This window comes from Pristis pectinata, chromosome 13 (assembly GCF_009764475.1).
Source record: "Pristis pectinata isolate sPriPec2 chromosome 13, sPriPec2.1.pri, whole genome shotgun sequence".
In the NCBI taxonomy this organism is placed as follows: Eukaryota; Metazoa; Chordata; class Chondrichthyes; order Rhinopristiformes; family Pristidae; genus Pristis; species Pristis pectinata.
The window spans coordinates 37,293,760-37,317,435 of NC_067417.1; the positions used below are offsets into that span (position 1 = coordinate 37,293,760).

Consider the following 23,676-nt stretch of genomic DNA (forward strand, 5'->3'; position numbering starts at 1 on the left):
TAATGTAAATTTGAAAAAATAAGAACTTTTTTTTGCATGAAGTTCTACTCTAAATATTCTGGCAGAGTTTCTTTCCAATGTTTAGTACAAAATATTTACGGAGGGTGGTAAGAGACGCCAGCAGAGAAAAACAGGCATCTTTTTAATAAGATAAAGGAAGTTACATAAAGCTGTTTTGCGTGCAATTTGTAAATTAAACTTTGTCGCTCAAACAGCTTGGTTATTGGCCTTCAAAGTCATAGTTGACAGTTTAGCCTTCAGAAATCAAAACAGAGAATAACAGTGGCATGGTGATGTTGAGGAAGGGCAGTGAAGGGGGAAAGAGACTTAAACAGCAGTGAGAGTGGAAAACAAATGCTGGCTAGCCAAGGAAGCAATATGATGAATAATTAAAGAGGGGGCTAATTTGGGTAGAGGAATCATTAAGAACACCAGGAAATCCAGCAACAGATACAGTGCAGCCAGCAGAGAAAATAATGCTGGAGAAAAGATGACGTTGGATATATCAATGACATTACATGCACTGGCTGTAATGACATACTAAAATATCCCTAAGGTGTTCCATTTCAAAATTATCAGATGCCATGGGTTAATAAAGAAGCTTCAGTAATTCCCCTATCATTTCAATTTTTGACATTACGCTACATGGTCAGAGAAAGAATAGTTTTTAGACACACAGAATTTTCATTCTTTCCAGCTCAGCAATTGGATGGCAACCTGCCCATCGATGTCACTAAGTGATCGACAATTGAGAAGTCTACAACCAGCACAGCATTGATCCCTGCATTTTTGCCTATGGAGAATGCATTTTGCCTTCTTCAAATCAGCTGAATAGAAATAAAGGGCAGCTCTTGTCCTCAGGAATACTATTTGTATGTCCCCTTCTGAATCCCAGAGCCCTTTATCCAACAGCACTGCAGGAGCATCTTCGTGGGCAGTACTGCAGTGATTCACAATCTCCACCTGATGGGCATTTAGGAATGGGTAATAGACTCTGGCCATGCCAGTTAAGCCCTCACTCTATGATGGAATATTAAAAAAAATATACACACGACACTTACAGCTAGTAAGCAGGAAGACTTTTCGTCCCTTCTCAGTTGTCACAAGATTTTTTAAATAATAATGCTACCAAAATTGAAACTGAAGGCTGGGAGTAGAAATATTATTTTGAAATTATCTACCAATGATTTCCTGAACAGCAATTGAGCCATTATCTGTATATATAACTGCACGTACACACAAAGTAATGACTGATTGGTTTATCTCTGTGTGTGTGACTGATAATGGAAATTTGACTTTAATCCCCAGTGTGATGTAGAAACTAAAACTGGTTCTGCTCTTATTACAATTAGCCAGGGGGCACAATTTCATTAATACTCCCAAACAAAGAGCACAGCATTGCTACTTGTAATAAAGTCTATAGCTTTTCATCCAAAATGAAGTGCATTTCTAAAAGGTAAAGCCCGAGGCCACGGCTTTCATGCACCATAGAAGTAAACAAGCTAAGATAATTTTACCCAACAAAAAGGCACCAAAGCAACTCAGAAGTTCTTTTTCAAACAAAACAAAAATCCCAGGATTTGTGACAAAGAGAGACAAGAAAGTCAAAGCTTTCTTTACTATCAATAACAAAGGAAGCCTTGCCTTATACTTTGTTGTTATGGTCTTCTGATCCTCAACTCATGCATAAGCAAGGAAGATTAGAGTTCAAACAGAGAAGGGTTTTAAAATCAGTGTTATATTTTTAAATATAAAAAGGGTTAAGAAAATATCATGAGAAATAGGACAGCAGGTTAGGTCATAATACCCCTCAATTCTGCACTGCCATTCAGTATCATAGCTTATGTCCTTGTCCCCCTCCACCCAATTTTCATATCGCTCAATAAAGAACAGATGCATTGGTTAAATCAGTTATCAATGAAGACTTCAGTTAGACTCCAAAGTTTGATAATTGCTAATTGCATGCAGTCACTGGTGGAAATACACCATTAGTTTAAACGAGACATCTGACTGGGTCACAGAGTGACACTCACTAATGGAATAAGATTATTCAACCTGCTTTCCTCCTTTTGAGCTCAGTCCCATTCTCCCTATACCACTCCTATTCACAATTGTGGCCTGCCCACATACCTTATAATCCCTCATGATCTTTGACGTTCCTTGACAAGACCATCTCTGTCCACTTTCTTATATCACTCACCACTCTCATTGCCATATGTCATTGGACATCACTTCCCTTGATATTCACAATAAGATAGAGATTCTCCAAGTCACTTCTGATTGAATTACAATTTCCAAAATGCCTACCTGTTGGGCTTGTATTGTGAACAGAGTACCAGTTCTAATTTGATTGACTTCTTCCCCAAACTTGCAAAGTAATTGTTTTCTCTCAAATTATATTTTCCACAATTCCTTGTTTGAGTTTCTCCGTTAAGTTTCCATTCCTTGTTACAGCATTTCAATAACCCAAAGCAAAGTGAGAAATGCCATCCTGATGACAATAAGCATGCTAAATTAACCCTCTCCAACATTTCAGCAGTTGGGATGACCAATCATATCACTTTCCTTTTGAGCTCAGTCCTGTTTTCTGTTTTGCAGAACACCTACACTCAGTCCGCAATGGCCATCCCAAGCTCCCAGTTGCAGACTATTTCAACTCCCCTTCCCATTCTCACACTGACTTGGCCTTCTCTACTGCCAGGATGAAGCCCAACACAAACTGGAGGAGCAACACCTTGTATTCTGCCTGGGTAGTCTGCAACCCAATGGCAAGAATACTGAGTCTTCCAATTTTAGGTAACCCCGCCTGATTCTCCTCCAGTTCTCCTATTTTTATCCCCTTCACCCACCTTCATCCCCATCCCCTTCCTGGTTCCATCCACCCACTTCACACACAGGTTTGCCCCCATCCATCTGGTTCCAACTGCCATTCACCTCTCCCCAGTGGTTCCCATTCTCATACTTATCAGATTCCAGCACTGGTAGTGCTTGTGTTCCTCTTATCTCCCTCCAGCAGCCGTCTCCTATCTTCACTCTCCTCCCCCCACCTTGCTCCATCTGCTTTTTTCCCCCTTTTTCCTGTCTTTGCCTCCATCTATCGTTCACCTGCCATGGTCTTCCAATTCCGCCCCCACTCACCTCCCCTACCTGGCACTACCTGCCCGTCATCTTACACCCCTCCTCAGTCCACCAATTGCCTCAGAATCCTTTTTTGCGACTCCTCATCTCCTCTCTATACTAGCCAACTCGCCTCTCCACTCTCAGTCTTGATGCAGGGTTTCGACCCGAAACGTTGACAATTCTGTTCCGCCCACAGATGCTGCTCGACCCACTGAGTTCCTCCAGCACATTGTTTGTTGCTCCAGTCTCTTGTTTCCATACCACTTTCCTTCAAAGTGCCTCAACCACTTTTGACCTCACTGTTCCTTCACCCTTCCCTGTACAGTCCAGTCGATCAGTCGCTTTTGCTGAAGAAATTTGGTGGAAATTAAGCATCAGTATAACTCAATAAAATGGACAATGTGGGAAGCTATATCCAAGGCAGCAACTGGGACACAGATAATGAAAACCTTGTGTTATGAGAAGTAATTATGGATATTCTCATCCCTGTATGACTGAGCAGATATTGAGGAGTGAGTTAAGCAAAAACTAGCACATCATAAGATGATGTATACTGCTCCTAAACGGCATAGGGAGAGTACAGAAGCAACCAAAATATATGGAGAAGTGAAGGACACACCCTCACTATGGCAACTGTAAGTTACTACTTGACACATGGTTATACAATGGTTGCTTTAGCATGGCAATACAATTCCTGGTTTATAAAAAAAATTCTGCTTCCATCTCATCTTAATTTTTGAAGGGAAGGTACAAATGGCCACCCGTAACAAAAACTACCTTGTTGCATTTCAATCCAATGACATGAATATTCAGTGAGATCAGGTTGTTTGTCCTGGTTGAATTCCTATGCTCCAACAATATCTCTCTTAGGCTGCTCACAATAGCTATGAGGTGACTGTGTCAGGAAATAGCAGTAACACTTGGCATGACTGGTCACTAGACTGAAAGAACTGAATTAACTCTTCAGTTTGAATGTGCTGCAATTTGTATAAGAAATAATGGTAGATTGCCTTCTGTAAATTTGCTCTACATTCCACAATTGGATTGGATGTTTGGACAACAATTTATTTTCCTTCATTGAATCAACGAAATGCAGAAAATTCCAACATTTTGGCTGAAATGCTTTGTAGCTTCAAATCAATTAATGTTAGTGAGGATGTTGATGAGGTTGCATTTGGAATATTGTGTTCTGTTTTAGTTATCCTGGTGTAGGAAAGGGTATTAAACTGGAAAGAGGGCAGAGGAGATCTACAAGGATGTTGCCAGGGCTCGAGAGACTGAGTTATGGAGAGAGGTTGAACAGACTGAGTCTTTATTCATTGGAGCTTAGAAGAATGAGGGGGTGATCATAGGGGTGTATAAAATCACCAGGGGCATGGACGGATTGAATGCACAGTCTTTTTCCCCAGGGTTGGGGAATCAAGAAGTAGACGACAGAGGTTTAAGGTGAGAGGGGAGAGATTTAGTCAGAACTTCTTCACCTAGAGGGTGGTCCATACTTGGAATGAGTTGCCAGAGGAAATGGTTGAGGCTCGTACATTATCAACATTTAAAAGACACTTGGACAGGTACATGGATAGGAAAGGTTTAGAGGGACATGGGCCAAATGCAGGCATAGGAGACATAGGAGTATAAGACCATGAGACATAGGAGCAGAATTAGGCCATTTGGCTCATCAAGTCTGCTCTGCAATTCAATCATGGCTGATTTATTTTTCCCTCTCAACCCCATTCACCTGCCTTCTCCCCGTAATTTTTGACGCCTTTACTAATCAAGAACCTATCAACCTCTGCTTTAAATATACCCAATGACTTGGCCTCCACAGCTGTCTGTGGCAACGAATTCCACAGATTCACCACCTGCTGGCAAAAGAAATTCCTCCTCATCTCTGTTCTAAAGGGATGCTCTTTTATTCTGAGGCTGTGCCCTCTGGTTCTAGACTCTCCCACTACTGGAAACATGCTTTCCACGTCCACTCCATCCAGGCCTTTCAAAATGGGACAAGCTTAGATGGGAATCTTGGCCGGTATGGACCTGTTGGGCCAAAGGATCGGTTTCCATGCTGTATGACTCTAAGACTAATGAACTCCCATAAAGAGCATTGTAAATTTGCGCAGCAGTTCGCTATGTCATAGCGGGCTTGCCAACACTTGGACATACAACAACGGAAACTAACTGGCTGATAATTGAACAGAATCCACTGTAACAATCAGTTTCTATTACTGTGATAAAAGAGTGCCCTACAACCAATAAGATGCTTCAGTGCTTGTGCGGAATAGAAATAGATGATTCATTTGATTGGTAGTCAAGTTCTCCCAAGTACAAAGTGACCACAAAAACTGGTTAGCTATCTTTGTGATGTTCCAAAAATTTGGTCAGAATTCTTATAGACAGAGTTTGAGCACTCACCCTTCCTTTCCTCGGTTGTAGATTGCAAGCTCATCACCAATCCCCTCCGTTTCTTTGAATGCTTCCCAGTCAATCTTCGATTTCTCCAAAGTGCTCAACTTTTGTTTCTTTCCTCCAATCTTCCCCAGAATGTTACTTAATCCACTTTGTCTTTTAATTCTGCATTTGGGAAAACAAAAAAGGGTAAAGTATTCAGCACAAGAAAGATACAAATCTCAGTTGTACAGAGATCTTTACAAGCGCTATGACAACTGTCATTGAAGTAATCACTATTCCACTCTCCAATGAAAAGATAAATTATGCATGCAACTCAAACGTTTACTCTTCCCATTTCAATCTGTCTGCTGTGATTTGCATCTCGTGCAAATTCAATTAAATCAGCTTCTTCAAACTATATTTGATAGCTAATGCTTTGCATCATTGATCCAAATAATAAAGACCTTTTTTTATACTGCAACAAAATCAGTATATGCAAAAACAAAATTTTGGGGATGCTAGAAACCTGAAATAAAAATCGAAAATGCTGGAAGTATTTTGTTGGTCAGGCAGAATTTGTGGGGAAATACATTTAATGTTTCAAACTGATGACATTTCCAGCATTTCTACTAATATCAAGATGTGCATGGCTAATATGAAAGACACTAGCATTATATTACCACAGAAGAAAAAGGGAACTTACATTTATCCTTCCATAAGCTCAGCACATTCCAAAGTATTTCACAGCTGAAATACTACTTCTGAAGTGTGTTCTCAAGTGTAAATACTGCAACGAGTTTGTGGACAACACAAACAACAATGAAATAAATTGCTATATGATCTAGGACACCAGGTGATTTCAAGAAGTGCTTTGGAATCTTTTACTCTCCTCCATGACAGCACCTTCCAAACCTAACATCCAGAAAGACAACAACAGTGATCAGATGGGAACAATGTCACCTGCTAGTTTCCTTCCAATTCACAGAGTATTCCGATTTGAAAAATATAATCACCATTCCTTCATTACTCCTGGGCTTAAATACTGCAACTCTTTATCGCTAAAATTCATGGAGATAACTGCATCACAATGACTACAGTGCTTGAAGGTGGTGACTGGTCACCATATTCCCAGGACAAATAAATCCTGGCCTTGCCAATTGTGGCTGCATGCTATAAAACCATATTTTAAGAAACTTAAAATGACTGATGTTTTAGGCCTCAGCCACTGCAGCAGCTCTTCAGTAAACATGAAAAGGTCAGTCTTGATCTTGTGCTTGGGTTTTTAATGAGCTGGGCTTGAAGCCACAACTTCAGACTGGAAGGTTTGTTGGTTGTTATATTTTTATTTCTGAATTCAAGCATCACTTTTTTTTTATATTCCCCGCCAGATTTCCTATTATGTTACAGGAATTACTGAACACACAGTCAAGAGTTTTGAGAACAATGAACAATGTGCAAATTGGTCAAAGGCATGTGATGAGACTCTCTTGATTGAGATGACCATTGCCTGACACTTGCAGGTGAAGGTACTTCCATGTACCTGCCGTCTTTGCCTTTCCGCTCTAGGCATGGAAGGTTTGAGAGGTGAGATCAAAATCACCTTGGTAATTGCAATACATTTTGTAGATGGTACCTACTACAGGAAAAATGTGCTGCTGTCGGAGGGAGTGAATGCTTATTGTGGTGGATGGGGTACCAATCAAAAAGGTTGCCTTGCCCAGGAAGTTGTCAGGTTTCTGGAGCTTGCTTTGGAGATGCATTCACCCTGGCAAATAGAGAGCACAATCCTGACTTGTGCCTTGTATATAGTAGAAAGACTTTGGGGAGTCAGGAGGTGAGAAACTTGCTGCAGACTACCCAGCTTCTGACCTGCTCTTGTCACAATATTTGTGTGCCTGATCCAGCTAAGTCAACAGCGATCACCACCCCCTCAGGAGGATGACAACCAAGTTTGGTTAGACCCTCTTCTGATGGATTTGGTCACTCCCTGACACTTGTCTGGCATAAAAGTTCCTTACCATTTATAAGGTCAAGCCCAAATACAGTCCAAGTCTTGCTACATGTGGGTGCAAATAGCTTCATTTACTGAGGAATTGTGAACAGACTTGAAAAGTTGTGCAATCATCAACAAATATCCCTATTTATGACATTATATTTGAAAGATTATTGATGAAGCAGCTAAAGGTGGCTAGACTAGGGCAATGGTCTGTAGAAACATGCAGCAATATCCTGGGGTTAAGGTGATCGATCTTCAGCAACTACATCTTCTTCCTGAGTTCTAGGTATGGCTCAGCCTGAATCTCAGTTTTCCTCAGTTTGCCTCTGGAATTCAGTCCTTATGTCAATACTTGGACCAAGGGTGTAACGAGTTCTGGAGAAAAATGGCTCTGGTAAAAGCCAATCATAGCATCTGTGAGGAGATTATTGGTGAGTAAATGCCAAATGATAACACTGTTAACAATAGCTTAGTTGTTGACTTAGATTGGATTGAAGGTAATTAGTGAGACTGGATATGTCCTGATTTTTGTGGATAGTGGAATTTTCCACATAGCCAAGCAAGTGCCAATAGTGTAGATGTAAGGAACAGCTTGGTTAGAGGCACAGCTAATTCAGGAGTACAAGTCTTCAGCACAACAGCCAGGATGTTGTCTGTTCCCATAGCCTTTGCTAAAGCGAGTATTTTCAAACATTTCATGATTTCATTTCTGGTGAACTGAATTAGCTGAAGACTGACGGCAATGGTAGGGACCACTAGACAAAGCTGAGAAAGATAATTATTTCAACTGTTCTTGAAGTCTCATCGTCATGTTTAAATGTCCACCACTATTCATGACTAGATGTGGCAAGACTGCAAAACTTTGATCTGATTCATTAGGTGTGGGAGACGTCAGTCACCTACTGTATGGTGCTTTTGTTGCTTGGCATGCCTGCAGTCCTGCGATGCAATCTCACAAAGTGGACACTTCAATTTTTCACCTTTCATTTAACCATGCCCCCTGGCCTGATAGTATTAGCAGAATGAGGATTATGCTAGGCCATGAGGTTACGATCTGTTGCTAACAACACAGCAGGCCCCAACTCTATGATCAAGAACTGCTTCAGTGGTGTCCAGGGCCTTGTATGCAGAATTGAACTTTAAGCAAGTGACAGGAAGTGAGAACTACACACAGCTGTCATCACTATGTATGCCAAATGGCTTCCACAATCCAGTGTCCAGAGCTTCACAAAAGCATCAGTGCCAGCAACTATCTTCTGCTCCAACCTGAAAATTGCACTCAGTACACCAAAGTTTGTGCACCCCTGATATACATCTGTTTAACTTATTGTACACCCTGATGTACAGCTATTTAACAACAGCTGGCTGAGAAGTGGACAGAAAAGAATATTTACTCTCTATTATAAGCACCAGTGGATTTTTTCTTTTACCTCAACTATATAATCTTTTCTGAAGCTTCAAGCAGCTGGTGTTGGAGGCAATTAATTGCACGAAAATATTTCAAACTGGTCTTGGATATTAGTATTAGATAAAAATAAATGCTTTCATTTAGACCATCAGGAAATAATTAAAGAAAAAGAAATCCCAGCTTTCTGCTCTAAGAAAGGTGAAGTAAGTTATATTTTTGCCCAGAGTGTTAGCTTTTTCTGCTTAACAGACACAAATTTATTTTTAAAAAATCAATATAACCTAGAATTGTGGAAAATAAGCATCGAAGAGAAACATTTCCCTCAATCAGAAAAATCCTAAACTAAAACTCAGGCTTCCAAAAGACTTAAGTTACGGCAAAAGTGTTTGGATACAGCTTTAATGCCAATAAAGCAGTAAAGCAGTATCCAAACTGAGCTCTGCTTAATACATTTTATCTAGCGGAGGAAGTTCTGATTTTTGTTGCACTGACATTCACTGAGGTTATACAACTTCTCAGATAATCTAGTTTCATGGACAATACTGCTGTATTTTTAGACTGCATCTTCAATTTGGGGAAAAGGCTAGCAAAGAACTGATTTCCTTGTTCGCATTGCATCTTCAGGTTGCCCAAGTTTAGTTGTAATGCTGTGGAGACACATGAGACTGCAGATGCTGGAATCTGGAGCAACAAACAATGTGCTGGAGGAACTCTGCGGGTCAAGCAGCGTTTGTGGGAGGAAAGGAATTGTCAGGACTGATGCGGGGTTTTGACCCGAAACATCAATTCCATTCCTCCCACAGATGCTGCTCAACCCGCTGAGTTCCTCCAGCAGATTGTTAATTGTAGTACTTACTGATAGCTTCCTACCACTGGAATGCTAACCTATATTTCCAGAGACTACATTCTCCAGAGACCACATCAGACAACTGAGGGTAGTTTGTGTTTCAAGTGCACAACACTGAGAGTCAATTAATAAACCTAAAAGCAGAACACGATGGAAACACTCAGCAGCTTTGGCTGCAACTGTGGAAAGAGAAACAGTATTAATATTTCAGATAGGAGACCCTGCATTGGAACACTTCTGATGAAGAGTCTCTGACCTGAAACGATAGCTATTTCTCTTTCCACAGACATTGCCTGACCTGCTGAGAGTTTGATGATGATGATTTCTTTATTAGTCACATGTATATCGAAACACACAGTGAAATACATCTTTTGTGTGGAGTGTTCTGGGGGTAGCCTGCAAGTGTCACCACGCTTCCGGCGCCAACATAGCATGCCCACAACTTCCTAACCTGTAGGTCTTTGGAATGTGGGAGGAAACCGGAGCACCCGGAGGAAACCCACGCAGACACGGGGAGAACATACAAACTCCTTACAGACAGTGGCCGGAATTGAACCTGGGTCACTGGCGCTGTAATAGCGTTATGCTAACCACTACACTACTGTGTTTCCAACATATTCTGTTTTTATTTTCAGATTTGAATTATACATAGCTTTTTTCTTTTTCAATTTAAACAACTGAAAAAAGTAATATATTTCCTAATAGGAAAAAACGGATCATTCTCTGTTTTTCAGATTATATTCCTCCTGCGTTAGGCCTTCTTGGATCATGTTGCATGCTCTCAAGAAATTGTTGCTCTGTACACAGTGTGCAAGATGACCATGCATTAATGATCCTGGCCTTCCCTCTCTGCTGTATATGCACTAGCTCCATCAACAAACGGGTGAACCATGGCTAGAAACTCGCATTTGCCTCCTCCCCACCATGAAATTCATCTATCTGTGCATCCATAACTTTTATTTTCCCCATTTCTCCCATTTCCAAATAGCATTGACTGCTCACAGGTGGTGGGCTCCCAGGGCCCTAACAAATGTCTTTCAAATGAGTGGTGAAATATTTGAGGATTCAGGAGATCCTGGTAGTTCTCTCCAGTTGATTAGTACTTGGTACCTCCCTTTCCAAAATGTTTTAGAAATATTATTAATCAGTCATTTCTATATACATTGCAAGTAGAATTTGTAAACAAGTTCAAGTGACACTTTTTCTACTTCACTTATAGTGGAAAAAAGAAAAGTTTAAAATTAAAGAAAGATTTCTTCTAGGGGAGTGACCACTGCAGAATAGCAACATATTTTACATATTTTCCCAGGGTTTCAAAATGTTTATCTTATAATTTTAAATTCCTTTGTAGCACACACAAATTGTCATCAGAAAAGAGAGACAATTTGATTGCAGCCATCCAGTTATTCCACTCTCCCACTCAGAAGAATCCGTTTGCTCTCACAGTTCATTGTTCAATCCCCTCCCAAGGAAAACGGGGGCAAGTGGTGCCAAGATCACTGACTCAAATCATGTGGTTATAATATGCATCTTAAAACTATGATTATCTCCAGAATTATTTATGGTATGTTATGGATGAGTGCAATTTTTTACTGGATGTCTGTTGTGATGAACATTGAACCACAAGAGACAGACACTATTCATTGGAAAGTGCTTTAGCCAACTGCCGATTCAATGCTGTTCATGTTCTGAGTGATGATTTGGCTTTTCTACAACACATTCAGCCTTAAAGCTACTCTTGTTTAATTTAACTATGTTTTAACAATAAAACATATTTTGTAATTTAATTAAGATATACTAATGTACCACAGTTCAAACAAGAACCAATCCAATAGAATCTGGAACATCGTCTCTAATCAAACTTTCCACAATTCAAACAGACAGCTTGAACTTAATGAACAATACAACCTAAAAAGAGTTCTGCAATTAACCCTGCTTTTATGTAGAGAATTTATCTCATGCTACATGATTAACAGGTCGAACATAAACAAACAGAAATGTCCTCTGCTCAGAGAGGAGTTCTGGATTGGAAATGATAAGTATGCTCTGAGAGCTGGCATAGACTCAACGGGCCAAAAAGCCTCCTTCTATATCATAGTATGCGAAACTTACTTAGAAGAAAGCACACTGCCACACTTGGAAGGGCAATTAAGGACAAGCTAAAATGTTGACCTTGCCAGCAATACCCGTATCTTGCAAATGAACAAATAAAGAACATGAGTCAGCAAACGCAAGGATATGTAAAAACATACCTTTGCCAAATGAATACAGTTTAAATGCAATGAACGTGAATACATTAATAAATTTAAATGTTCCAAAGTGTTCATAAGGATATCATCCTAACTGTATAAATGGCAGCTATAATTGGCTTTTACCCTGTCAGTTTTTTAAAAATATACTCTGAAATAGGCAAACACATTGAATGGCTTAGTTGTAGCCATGTGGGTTTTGTTTTTACTAGTTACTCTTTGCTAACTTTACTTTTCGTCTCAGTATCAATGTACAGAGGGGCATCGTTGTTGCTAAATATGCTCAAACTTGGCACACCAATTCTTACTTTATTCAGCTTGAGAAACTGTGGAGGAGGAAGGAGCCAACTTTAATGCAGTCAATGCTGATGGCTTAAACACACATAACAACATGGAGGAATTCCCAGAGTCATAAAGAGACACAGCATGGAAACAGGTCCTTCAGCCTACCAGATATGTGCCAACTATCAATCACCTATTTATACCAATCCTACATTAATCTCATTTTCTAAATTCTCCCCACATTCTCATCAACTCCCCGCAGATTCTCCCCCTCACCTACACAAGGGGCAATTTACAGTGGCCAATTAATCTACCCTTCTGCATGTCTTTAGGATGTGGGAGAAAACCGGACCACCCAAACGAAACCCACGCAGTCACAGGGAGAACAGACAAACTCCACACAGATAGCACAAGAGGTCAGAATTGAACCCAGGTCTCTGGCACTGCAAGGCAGCCGCTCTACTAGCTGTGCCACTGTGCTGCCATAAAGTTCCTGGTGGCATTTATTTTGAAAGATCTTTCATTTAAAAAAATCAGTAATAATTGTCCAAATCAAGTGTCAACTTGACTCAACTGGGAAAACGTAACTTATAAAAAGTTGTGGGTTCAAGCTTCACCATCAGATTGTAGTAACGTTCTGAAAGAGTACTGTGTTCTAGGACATGCTACCTTAAAATACCTCCGATTTTGATTGCTGGATGAATGATAAAGATGCCATTAAGACTATGAAATTCTCCTAGGATTCTAGCTAACATTCTTCCTTGAAACATTATTGTGGATTAAATGGTCACTGCATTTGCCCAGAGAACAACTAATGGAAAGAAAGTCTTACACTCACGCCCTCAGGTTGTCCCAGTCAACGAAGCACTGAGCGTTATCAATGTTGCTACGTAGGAAACCCAGCAAAAAATTGCATACAGCTTGTTCCAACAAAGAAGAATGTCATGAGGTGCAAACCATCAGTTTTTGTGATACTGATTGTGAGGTAAATATCAGCCAAGATAGAGACAAATCCCCTGCTGTCACTGGAAATCAAAATTATGGAATCAAAAGTAATTAATTGTAAGTGAATTGCATTGGGATGTCTTTCAATCAATGTTGAGATGTTACAGAAATGCTGGACTTATTTTGCAGATAGTTCTGCTGCTGTGTCCAAGTTATCTGGATAAGCATAATGCACAGCACTTTCTCAAAACCTCTGATAGTCATTTACCCTTACTCCCTTACCCTTATTGCACACAATATTTTGCTTTGGATCTCACCTATGGGTTTTTGACAGAGGATGCAACAGAACAGTCACAGGGATACAAGTGGCAAAAGAAAATTATTAAAACTCAGCCAATGCAAACGTCAGGCAGCTTAGTGCAGAACTGTACTCCCTCGTCTGCGTTCAACAGGCTTCAGCAGATCAGAGTTAGGGCAGAGCTTCATCTCCTATCATCATGGATTTTACCAGCTGTTACACATCTCTGACGTTGATATCAGTAAAGTAAATAATTAAAAAAATAAAATACAGTTAATTAAAAACAGACCAAAGCAATAAGTAATAATTAAGAGAATAAGCTGAAGGAAAATATTTTTAAAAACTCACCCTTCCTTTATCTGCAAGCCTAGAATCCCCATTGAAAGTAATGGTATCTCAGATGGCAGAAAATTCGAAGAGATATTCTCCCCAATGTAACGCTGACAGATCCCAGCAAGACTGTCACCAAGTCCTGGTCTCAAACTCTCATCAGTCTGAATACTTAACAAATTTTTGTTAGAACCACAAACCAAAGCCAGCAAGATTTGGTCCATGACTCGCTCTAATTTACTGTTTCACTTGCACTTAACAATGCTTCCCATCTTTATGTCAATCTGCTCACTTACTCCTTTAATATTCTTGTTCCTGGAAAAACGATTACACTCACTCACTGCTCTACCTTCAGTCTCTTAAGTCCAAGTAGTACAGACAGCAATGCATTCGTTGCACAACTGGTTTAGCCATTTAGATCCAAGTCTGGCTGGACAAATTGAACAATACTGGATCATGCTCTCTGCCAAAACCCTTCAATGTTCCAGGGTTGTCTTGAAAATGCAAGGAAAACACTCAAGTTCTCTTCTGCTTTCCATTCTTAAAACTCCTTGCTCTGCCTTTCCTATCCTCATCTCCAACATAAAGAGCGTGTGGAGCTGCCACGAAAATCGAGATGATTCATGCCATATTTTCTCTCTTCCTCACCCTCACATACCAAGACAATCCTCTCCACTGCTGCAGCCTGAATCTACAACATTTTCCATATTCGTATGTCTTCCAATGCCTTCTCTTGGTCAATTGGTCATCTGGTGCAGGCAACCTGATTCTCACTTTTTGTTAGTATTTCTACAAACTGATTGATGTCCTAACTCCCCTATTGGCCCCGTCATATTAACTGACATTGTAAACACTTCGACTTTGGGAGGTACTGCCCTTCAATTTTCAAATATGTAGTCATTATCCTGTTTCCCCCTTGTTCCTCATAAACAACCACTTCACTTTCAATTTCTCTTTGTGCTCCAAAATGCTGAACATTTTGCTACCTTCCAGATACATGCTCATCATTTCCACAACTCCATGTCTAAACCTGTGCAGAGTTCCTGCCCTGCCAATGCCCTGAACTGGATGAATTAAAGTCAAATTATCTACATGACCTTGACCTTAATGTAAGTATCCTGCTGCTCAACCATGTGCCACTTTTGATACGGTTGACCAAGCCACCCACCTCCAAAGCCTTCCCTCCATTGCTCAGCTTAGCTATGATATGTGGAAGTTGGTTACCATGCTATGATTTCACACTTACCTCTACAAAAGAATCCAGAGAATCTCTTGCCAACTTTTCCAATCCCACAAAGTTACCTCTAGAGTCGTACAAATGCCAGTGCCTTCCTCTTCCATATCTACATCCTGGTACTGTCTGATGAAGACATGGGATCGGTTTCGACACATCCACTGAAGACGCCCAAGTCCACCTTGGCACCAACTCTCAGGAACTGCATCTACTTGACCAATGTATAATCACGGACGAGAGCATGTTCCTACAGTTAAAGATTGGGATAACCATTGCCACTGATGATAACAGTCCTCCCAAAGTGGTAAGTGAGGAATTAAATCTGAGCCCAATGTACCCAAACTCTCTTGCTTCCAGCTTTAGTGAAGGTGCGTGGGATAAGGGCAGGGGAGGTCTATTTTATTAATTTACTATGACAAAGGAGGAAGCCATTTGGCCCAATGGGCGCATTCTTTCTCCCAGCAGAGCAATTCCACCCCCCTCTGCTTCTTTCCCTGTTTGCCTGCAACTTATTCTCTCTTACACACCCTTTGATTCTTTTGCCACTTAGTTACACCAGGCACACGCCTTTTGGAGGAAATCAGAGCATGAGGCAGAAACCCACCCAAACTCCACACAGACAGCACCCAAGGTCAGGATTGAACTCAAGTTCCTGAAGCTGTGAGGCAGTAGTATTGAGTGCTGCCTATTGTATGACCTGGCAACATTGTCTGATAAAAACGTGGGATCAGTTTCCACATATCTGCTGAATCTCCACCTATCAGAGGTTAGAAGCCAACGTGCTCTGAGGGGGCTGATTGGTCATTGGAAGCTCCTAAAAAGGCTGTATGCTTCCATCTTAACATGCTTTCTATTTTTGACTAACATTGGCCAGACTTTCCTAGCCCCAGGAAACTCAGCAAATAAAACAGAGTGACAAGGATTGGATCCACAAAGCATGAACCTTTAAGCACAGCTTGTGGGCCTGGAGAAGTAGACCATCCTGCAAACCCTCACCCTATAATCATCAAATGCTGACATTGCCTCCCTTCCCCTTCACAATCCCCCAATTCCTTGACCAGTCTCACCAGCCTTAACATCAGATGTATCTGCTCCTCCACTCTTTCCTGCTCGAGTGGGCTTTGCTCTTGTCAACTGACCAATAATCGAGGTGGCTGACAGACAGGAAACTGCAGTAGGGAATCTGAAAGGCTGACTGCAGAATGTTTAGGAAATCCATACTTCAGCTATTCTCGTCATCCTACCTCACCACCACTAATGTGATCAGAAAACCACTATACCCCCACCACTACACCAGAAAATTCTCCACCAGTTTTTGTGATTACTCTTCTGAAAGCATCACGAGATATTTTAGTATATTAAGAGCACAACAAAATAATCTCTATTAACTGGAATAGTAAAATTGTTGAAGTTTTTCCAAATTCCTCTGTCAACAAGAAGAGCTACAAAAGCTTTTAAGATGAATAAAAGACATTATTCCAGGTGAAGTGAGTAAATGCATCCAGGTTATTCATATGCTCACTAACTGATAAGAAAATGAACAAAGTCTGAACTGCCTGCATCCTTGAGGCTTTCTGGAAAACGATAAGATGTCTAGTCACATCATAACAGTGACAGCACAGTCAGGGGATATACTGTACATTTTGTTTTACATTTAGTATTGACTTCTGTTTGGACATACATCAAAACTGATTATATCTGGTGAGTCAGTATGAACTTTAACGGATTCCTTTTAAGAGACAAGCAGATCTGAGGAAAAACACTGTTTTCATCAAAACAGTTACTCAAAGCCAATAAGCATGCACTGTGTATCAGTTAATAATCTCTGTCTGAATCACTTTGCTGACTGACACATCAAAGTACTGTCCAGACTCTGCTGATGTTTCAAATTTTCATTATCTTTGACAGACCATATAAAAGGCAGTCAGCTGACTTTGAATAAATCTCAGTGATTATAGAGATCTCGATTCTGGAGGCTGTTCTATCCCACAAAACACACATGCATGTTTTATTTACTGAGAGGCACTGCAATGAAGAAAAGGGATGTTTAAATTTGAACTGCATGACACCTCAAGGCAAATTGATTAAATACTAGCAGAACACTTCACTGAGCAGAAGCATGCAAAAATATTAATTAAGTCATACTCTTCTTTAAACTCCAAACCATAAACTCCAAACTAAATTCCATAACTGTCAAACAGAGGGCAAAATTGATTTCACACCCTTTTTTATTGATACCCATTTTTTCCCCAAGGATTAGTGTCAGGTATAATACTGACTGATTGTCACAGTATAATTCAATGACCTAGGGTGTGATCTTTTAAATGATAGATAATGAGATAGAGATGAGATGGAATACATTTGAAATGACAGATAATGAGATGGAGCTGGTTTAGGAGCTATCCTTCCATTTGAATTCTGGTACAAACCTTCCCAGGGAGGAATTCATTAACCCTTGCCCCTTTGAATATACATGAGCCCCATGAGCTAACATTTCCAATATTTCTAAATTAAAGTATATTTCATAAATAAGCAAAACAGCAAATTTCAATACTTTCACTTAACCCCTCCCTCCGTAGAATGTTCCTCAAAGCTTCCCATCACTCACTGAATTAACTCAGTTAATTTGAACATTTTGTAATTTTGCAATCACAGAGTCAGCAACAGTTCTATTATACCTCCAAATAAAGTACTGATCAGCCAACCTATACCAAATTACTTTGAGATTAATAAACAGTACTGCTCTTTGAGCCCTCTTAGCAAGAAACTAGTCTATTAAAAGGTTCGTATCAAGAACATGGATCAATGCACAAATCAGTATGAATTGAGAACTCAAGACAAAACAATAGATCAAAACCACCAAAAAAATACCATTTCATAAATAAGAACTGCTTACTGGAATTAAAGGAAGTAAATAATCAAAGCAATGTAACAGGTTATTGACCAGAGAGATTTTTAGATGGGTATTTTATTTTTTTCTCTATGAAAACCACTGCACTGGTCCAAACAAAGTGAACTCTCAAACTAACCAACATTAAGGCCCACAAACCAGTGTAGAATCCTTCTGAATTTCCATGAGATGCACTGAGTGAAAACATATGAAAGGCGTGTTAGATGTTGATCCTATTATACCTTATTTGTTTTGCTACATCTGAACTTTTAGAAAAGTTTTGACATTTTCAATGCATCTTCTGATTTACACATTTTGAGGCGCTGGGGTCAATCACTATGTTTAAGAGACATTTACACAGACTCTTGAATAGGCTAGGCATAGTGGATATGAACCCAAAGTGGGCAAATGGGATTAGTGTACATGGATATAAAGGTTGGCATGGAGGTGGTAGCCCAAAGGATCTGCTTCTGCGCTGTACAACTCTATGACTCTATATATTGAATTCGCTGAAAAGGTCAGGAGCTAAATGTCAATCACAAGTTATGCTAGCCATGACTGATCCTCAGGAAAGAATTTGTATAGTTCTATTCCTCTATAGAAGGAACATAGGCTACAGTGGGGGTTTGAGCTACTGTGGCTTGTTTCTGACTTACCACTTATGAAGGAGATGAGCACATGTTCTGATGCAATTAATGGCACAACATCTTCGAAGATTGTCAGGAGGTACAATGCTTGGATCTTCAATCAGGTGTTCATTTGGAATGACTGCATTGTTCTATTTAGTTTGCCAATGTTCTTTTTGAATCCTAGGATGAAGGCAGCACATTCCAAGAACTGGGATCAAGATTTGAGTCAGCTGTGAAGCACACAGCCAAGGACTTGATTAATGATTAGGTTGATGCTGGCAAAAAAAAATGTGAAACCTCTCCTGCAGTTTTCATGCCTCTTTTGAGCATTTGGTCACAGAAGGCCTGCCAAATAGTACCTGAAGATAATTCTTCAGGCGAGTAAGCCCTGGATTTATAGTTTTAAATGTCTCATCCGAAAGTGTAACCTTCATGAAAAAAGCCCTCCTTCAGAAATGTCCTTGGAACATTAGGCTCAAGTCAGTGCTGGAATCAACCCCGCAACATTCTTATTTGGAGACGAGTGTGCCAGGTTAATGGTTTATTGTTGACATGAATGTTTACTGATTTAGTTTACTTAAATCAAGAGATGTACTGATGGAACCAAAGGAAAAATATTGAACATATAGTTAAATAAGTTTTTACAATTTCTTCTGGAAAGCCACAGCATGTCTAAATATTCCAGAGAAACTTCTCAATACATAAAATGTACAAGTATTTGTAGAAGATTAAACATTTTTAAATTGGTCAGTCCAAATATGTAGTTACGTAAAGGGGTGTCTGCTCAGTGGCCAACTTGCCCCTCAGACTCTTAAGGGTAGTTCTCTCATGATTCCTGCTGCATTTAACAACAAGGTAAGAGTACATTAGGAGATGCTGGGGTACAAATTCTTTTGCACATACAAGTTTGCATTGAAGTTGCCTCCTGTGAAGACCCATACCATTTGGTATGAAGCTGTGGTGGAGAAAAACACTGTGCATGATGGAAAAATGAATCCTTGGCCTTCTGAAATTTACCCTCATGAAACTAACCTTCCTTAACAGTACAACATTTACAGACTGATTTCCTGATATGGCAGAAGCCCTTCAAGCAGGAAATAATTGCTTCAATGAGCTGTGCCACTTCAGGGCACATTTACTCTTAAATAGTGCCTTAATGTTGGAGGCAGTCACCATGTCTCACCAGCACTGAGAAGGAGAGTATCTTGGGAATAGATCGCAGTGGTCAGGGTCGCTCAACAGGTGTACTGCCCTTCAGGGTCTATGACCTTGGCATAGTCCAGCTTGATTGAAGGTGACATTACTCCAGCACCTCAGTTCAGGTAAAGATGGGTCCTTTAACTAATATTGGAAAAAGCCTTCATCCTTTGATAAATGCTTGCACCTATGTTCAAGACCTATGCTTTTCATGAACCACACATGTATGGTGAGTTTCTCAACAATGTTGTTAATCTAGAGAAATGGCAAAAATTAAATCCTGAAGTAAATCCAAGAGCATGCATTACAGATCTGAAACTAGGAACATGTCTATCAGACATATGGGATTTATGGAGAGAAACGTGCACACGTGTTATGTATAATTTATGTTAATTTGTTTATATGAAATGAACACAACTTGTTTATAATATACTGTGCTGCTGCTGCAAACAGCTGATTTTCATAGCATTAATAGCCTGCGTATGTACACCCAAGACAACAATTTAGCGTTTTAAGTCTGCCTTTATAATACCACAACTGGGAAGGATTAATCATGTTCAGTGCACAGAAGAAAAGTGTTACTAAAATGAACTTTCTATATCTGTTCATTTCCCTTTACGCAAGTATTTTAGTCATGGTTGTAGAAGTAATTTAATGAAAAATTGTTCCCATTTGTTAAGACAAGCATCTCAACTGCACGCGAGAAACAAAAACAAATTCAGGCTTTTAAAACAAGGGGTGGGGGAAAAGGTAAGTACTTCATGACAGAATAACAGGCAATGCATTGTTTTGTACATGCGTAGTTGACGCTCATTAGTCGGGATATCAAAGTCTACGAAAGGAGATTAGAAGTAACTATCTTGGACACAGGATCAAAGGGTAAATTGAATTAATAACTTTCATTTTCTGCCTGTTCAAAGCACTTACTGAATTAACCTTTTAAGTACTGCAGTGGCAATTCTACATTAACATTAAAACATTCTGCAATAAAAAAATGAGATATCTTATGCATGTTTTGAATTAAAGACCTTTTGTTACAAAATTCTCCCGAAAGCACTGTACGTTAAAGCACTTCAGATTAGAAATGAAGAGGCCCATTTTTAAAATCCCAGCGTTTAAATGAGTTGTAGAATAAATTGTTGTGGATTATTACACATCGGTTTATTCACATTTCGACAATCCCACCAGATTTAACAGGAAATGCTTATTTTCTTAACAAAAAACAATGATCACATGCAAACAAAGAACAAACCAGCAAAATCAAACCAACACCCAGACTAGTCGGTTGAGCCAGGACAAACCGGTACATCGAAAAGGCTTCAATAAAACTGTTTTCTGTATAGAAAGGTGAAATGGTGAACTTTTTAAAATACCAGCAAACATCTCCAACATTTTGTTTCTATAACCCTGGCTGCTGAAACACATGCAACAAGGATATCCATCAAAGATTATTTGTTATATTTAGTTCAACCCATTGCTAACTAACAGAAATAATTACTTGCATTGTGCTTCAGCTGATTAAGAGCCAACAAGTACAGCAAGGGTTCTTCCTATTTTCCAGAAAGTTGATCAGTAAACAAACTATTTATGTCAATTACATTGGGAAAGCAACATGATGGAAAAGCATCCAAACTTTTACAGGTTTGGGGAGTGTTGCAGAATGGAAGGAGTACAAGTAAATGATTCACTGAAAGTGGAGTTACAGGTAGACAGGGTAGTGAAGGAGGCTTTTGACACATTGGCATTGTTGGGAGGTTATGGTGAGGTTGTACAGGACGCTGGTGAGGCTGCAGTAAGAGTATTGTGTTCAGTTTTGGTCACCCTGCCAGAGGAAAGATGTTATTAAACTGGAACGAGTGCCGAAAGGACTTACAAGGATGTTGCCAGGACTTGAGTGACTGAGTTATAGGAAGAGGTTGGACAGGCTAGGACTCTATTCCTTGGAGCATGGGAGATTGAGATTGGATCTTATGGAGGTGTATAAAATCATCAGGGGCATTGATAGGGTGAATGCATAGGTTTAAGGTGAGACGGGAAAGATTTAATAGGAACTTGAGGGGTGACTTTTTTTTTACACAAAGGGTGGTGTGCATGTGGAATGAGCTGCCAGAGGAAGTGGTTGAGGTGGGTACAATAACAACTTTTAATAGACAGTTGAACAGGTACATGAACTGGCCAAACACTGGCAACCAGGACTAGCTTGAATGGGGCACCTTGGATCAGTTGGGCCTGTTTCCGTGCTATATAACTCTATGAACTATAAGCACTGTCCTGAATTTTGTAGCTGTAACAAGCAAAACAAGAATGAAACTAACATTAACTTGAGAATTCTTGTGCCTGGAAGTTCAATGCAGAAATTCTCAAGCTGCTATCACTGATTCAGTCCCCTGTAAGCTATTTTGGAGCAAAAGGTCAAAGTTAATAGAGTAATTTTAAAATGAGATTTTAAAATATTTAAAACCTTTATGACATTGCAGCTTTTAACTTTATGCTCCAATCTTTATTATGCATTCCATAATGTTTAAAATTTAGTTAAAATGTATTTTCTTCTTCCTGGTTTACTTTGTCAGGATTTATTATTGATCGACTGCTCAGCCAACTTGATGACATCATGTCTACAAGATGTGAGGAATCCCTTGGAACTGGCAGCAATAGGTATCTGATATCTGAAAAGTGGAAATCTACACCTCAGAGATTACTTGAATTTGTTGGCAGCTTTCTTAGATGTCAATGGCAAGCTCCATCACATAGCCACTGATTACAAGATCCGGGCTGTAATTGTCAATATGCCTCAGTAAGATGCATTGGCAGTTTTACATTCCAAGAAGTGAAAAATGAAACCAGAATTGAAATGAAATCAAGCTCTATTGCTTCTTTTCTTTCCAGCCCATCAGGGCTCATAGAGGCTCAGTGATATCTTTTCTTCAAAAGATTAAGAAATAAAACTGCAAATAACCATTTCCAAAGACAAGTTAAATACAAAAGTTAATCAAAATAAATCCCAGGATTTATCTTATGTTTTTTGGATTTCACTCATTAACAAATCAGTCTTGCTTGAACTCACAATGTTCATTTACTCTGCAGGCCATAGCTGAAAACATGATAGTTATCAAAATAAGCAAAAGCAAATCAAATAAAATTGCAAAACCAAATGAATTAGACATAAACTTGCAAAGAAGAAGATTCAAATTGATGGTTGGTGCTTTATGTTCGCAGGCTCCTTCATAGGCTTTCACCAGAATTCTAGCCAAATGAATCTGTTGAGGTATAATGGCTCCCTCAAAGTGATAAAAGAATCCTAGGTTAGAAATACACCTTTGTCTATCAGGAGCATATCTGTACATGAGTGTCGGCCACCTGATACACTTACCTCTGCATGTTCAGTTCCACCAAAGTCAAGGGAAGATTTCAAAACTAAAAAAACACTGACTGCAACTCACCCTTTTTTCCCCTCACTTTTAAGGGAAGCAGGTTTGGCAGGGGATGGGGTGGGGATAGGGACAGGAAGTATGGGCAGTGACAGGCAAGAAAGCAACCTGCTCACCATAGTCTGCTCCTAAATTTAAATATTTTAATGAGATCGCATGTTTCCGATTTTATCAGCATTTCAAATTTGTGCTCATGTGTTGGGTTCCCCATTTCTTGGGAAAGCGCTGTTACTGAAGGAATATAAGGAAAAAAACAGACCCAATGGATTACAGGCCTTCTAAAGGAGAAAGCAGAAACGTTTTTCCCTCGACCCCTACGCATACTGGTTAACCTCTCCACAATCAATCAAAATCCTCCCCTCCCATCTTTTATTTATCACACTGAAAAGGCCCCATTAAAGCTATATATTACTAATACAATGTGAAGCATATACCAGA

The 23,676-nt window shown here is 39.7% G+C and overlaps 1 protein-coding gene across 1 annotated transcript in view; it reads right to left on the reverse strand.

Moving 5' to 3' along the window:
• The window catches only part of cfdp1 (craniofacial development protein 1), a 131,566-nt gene that overhangs the window by 18,831 nt on the left and 89,059 nt on the right, over positions 1–23,676 (reverse strand). Inside the window, exon 6 of the mRNA XM_052028416.1 lies at positions 5,530–5,688. Coding sequence (XP_051884376.1) covers positions 5,530–5,688 — 159 coding nt within the window. The remainder of the gene's footprint in view (positions 1–5,529; positions 5,689–23,676) is intronic.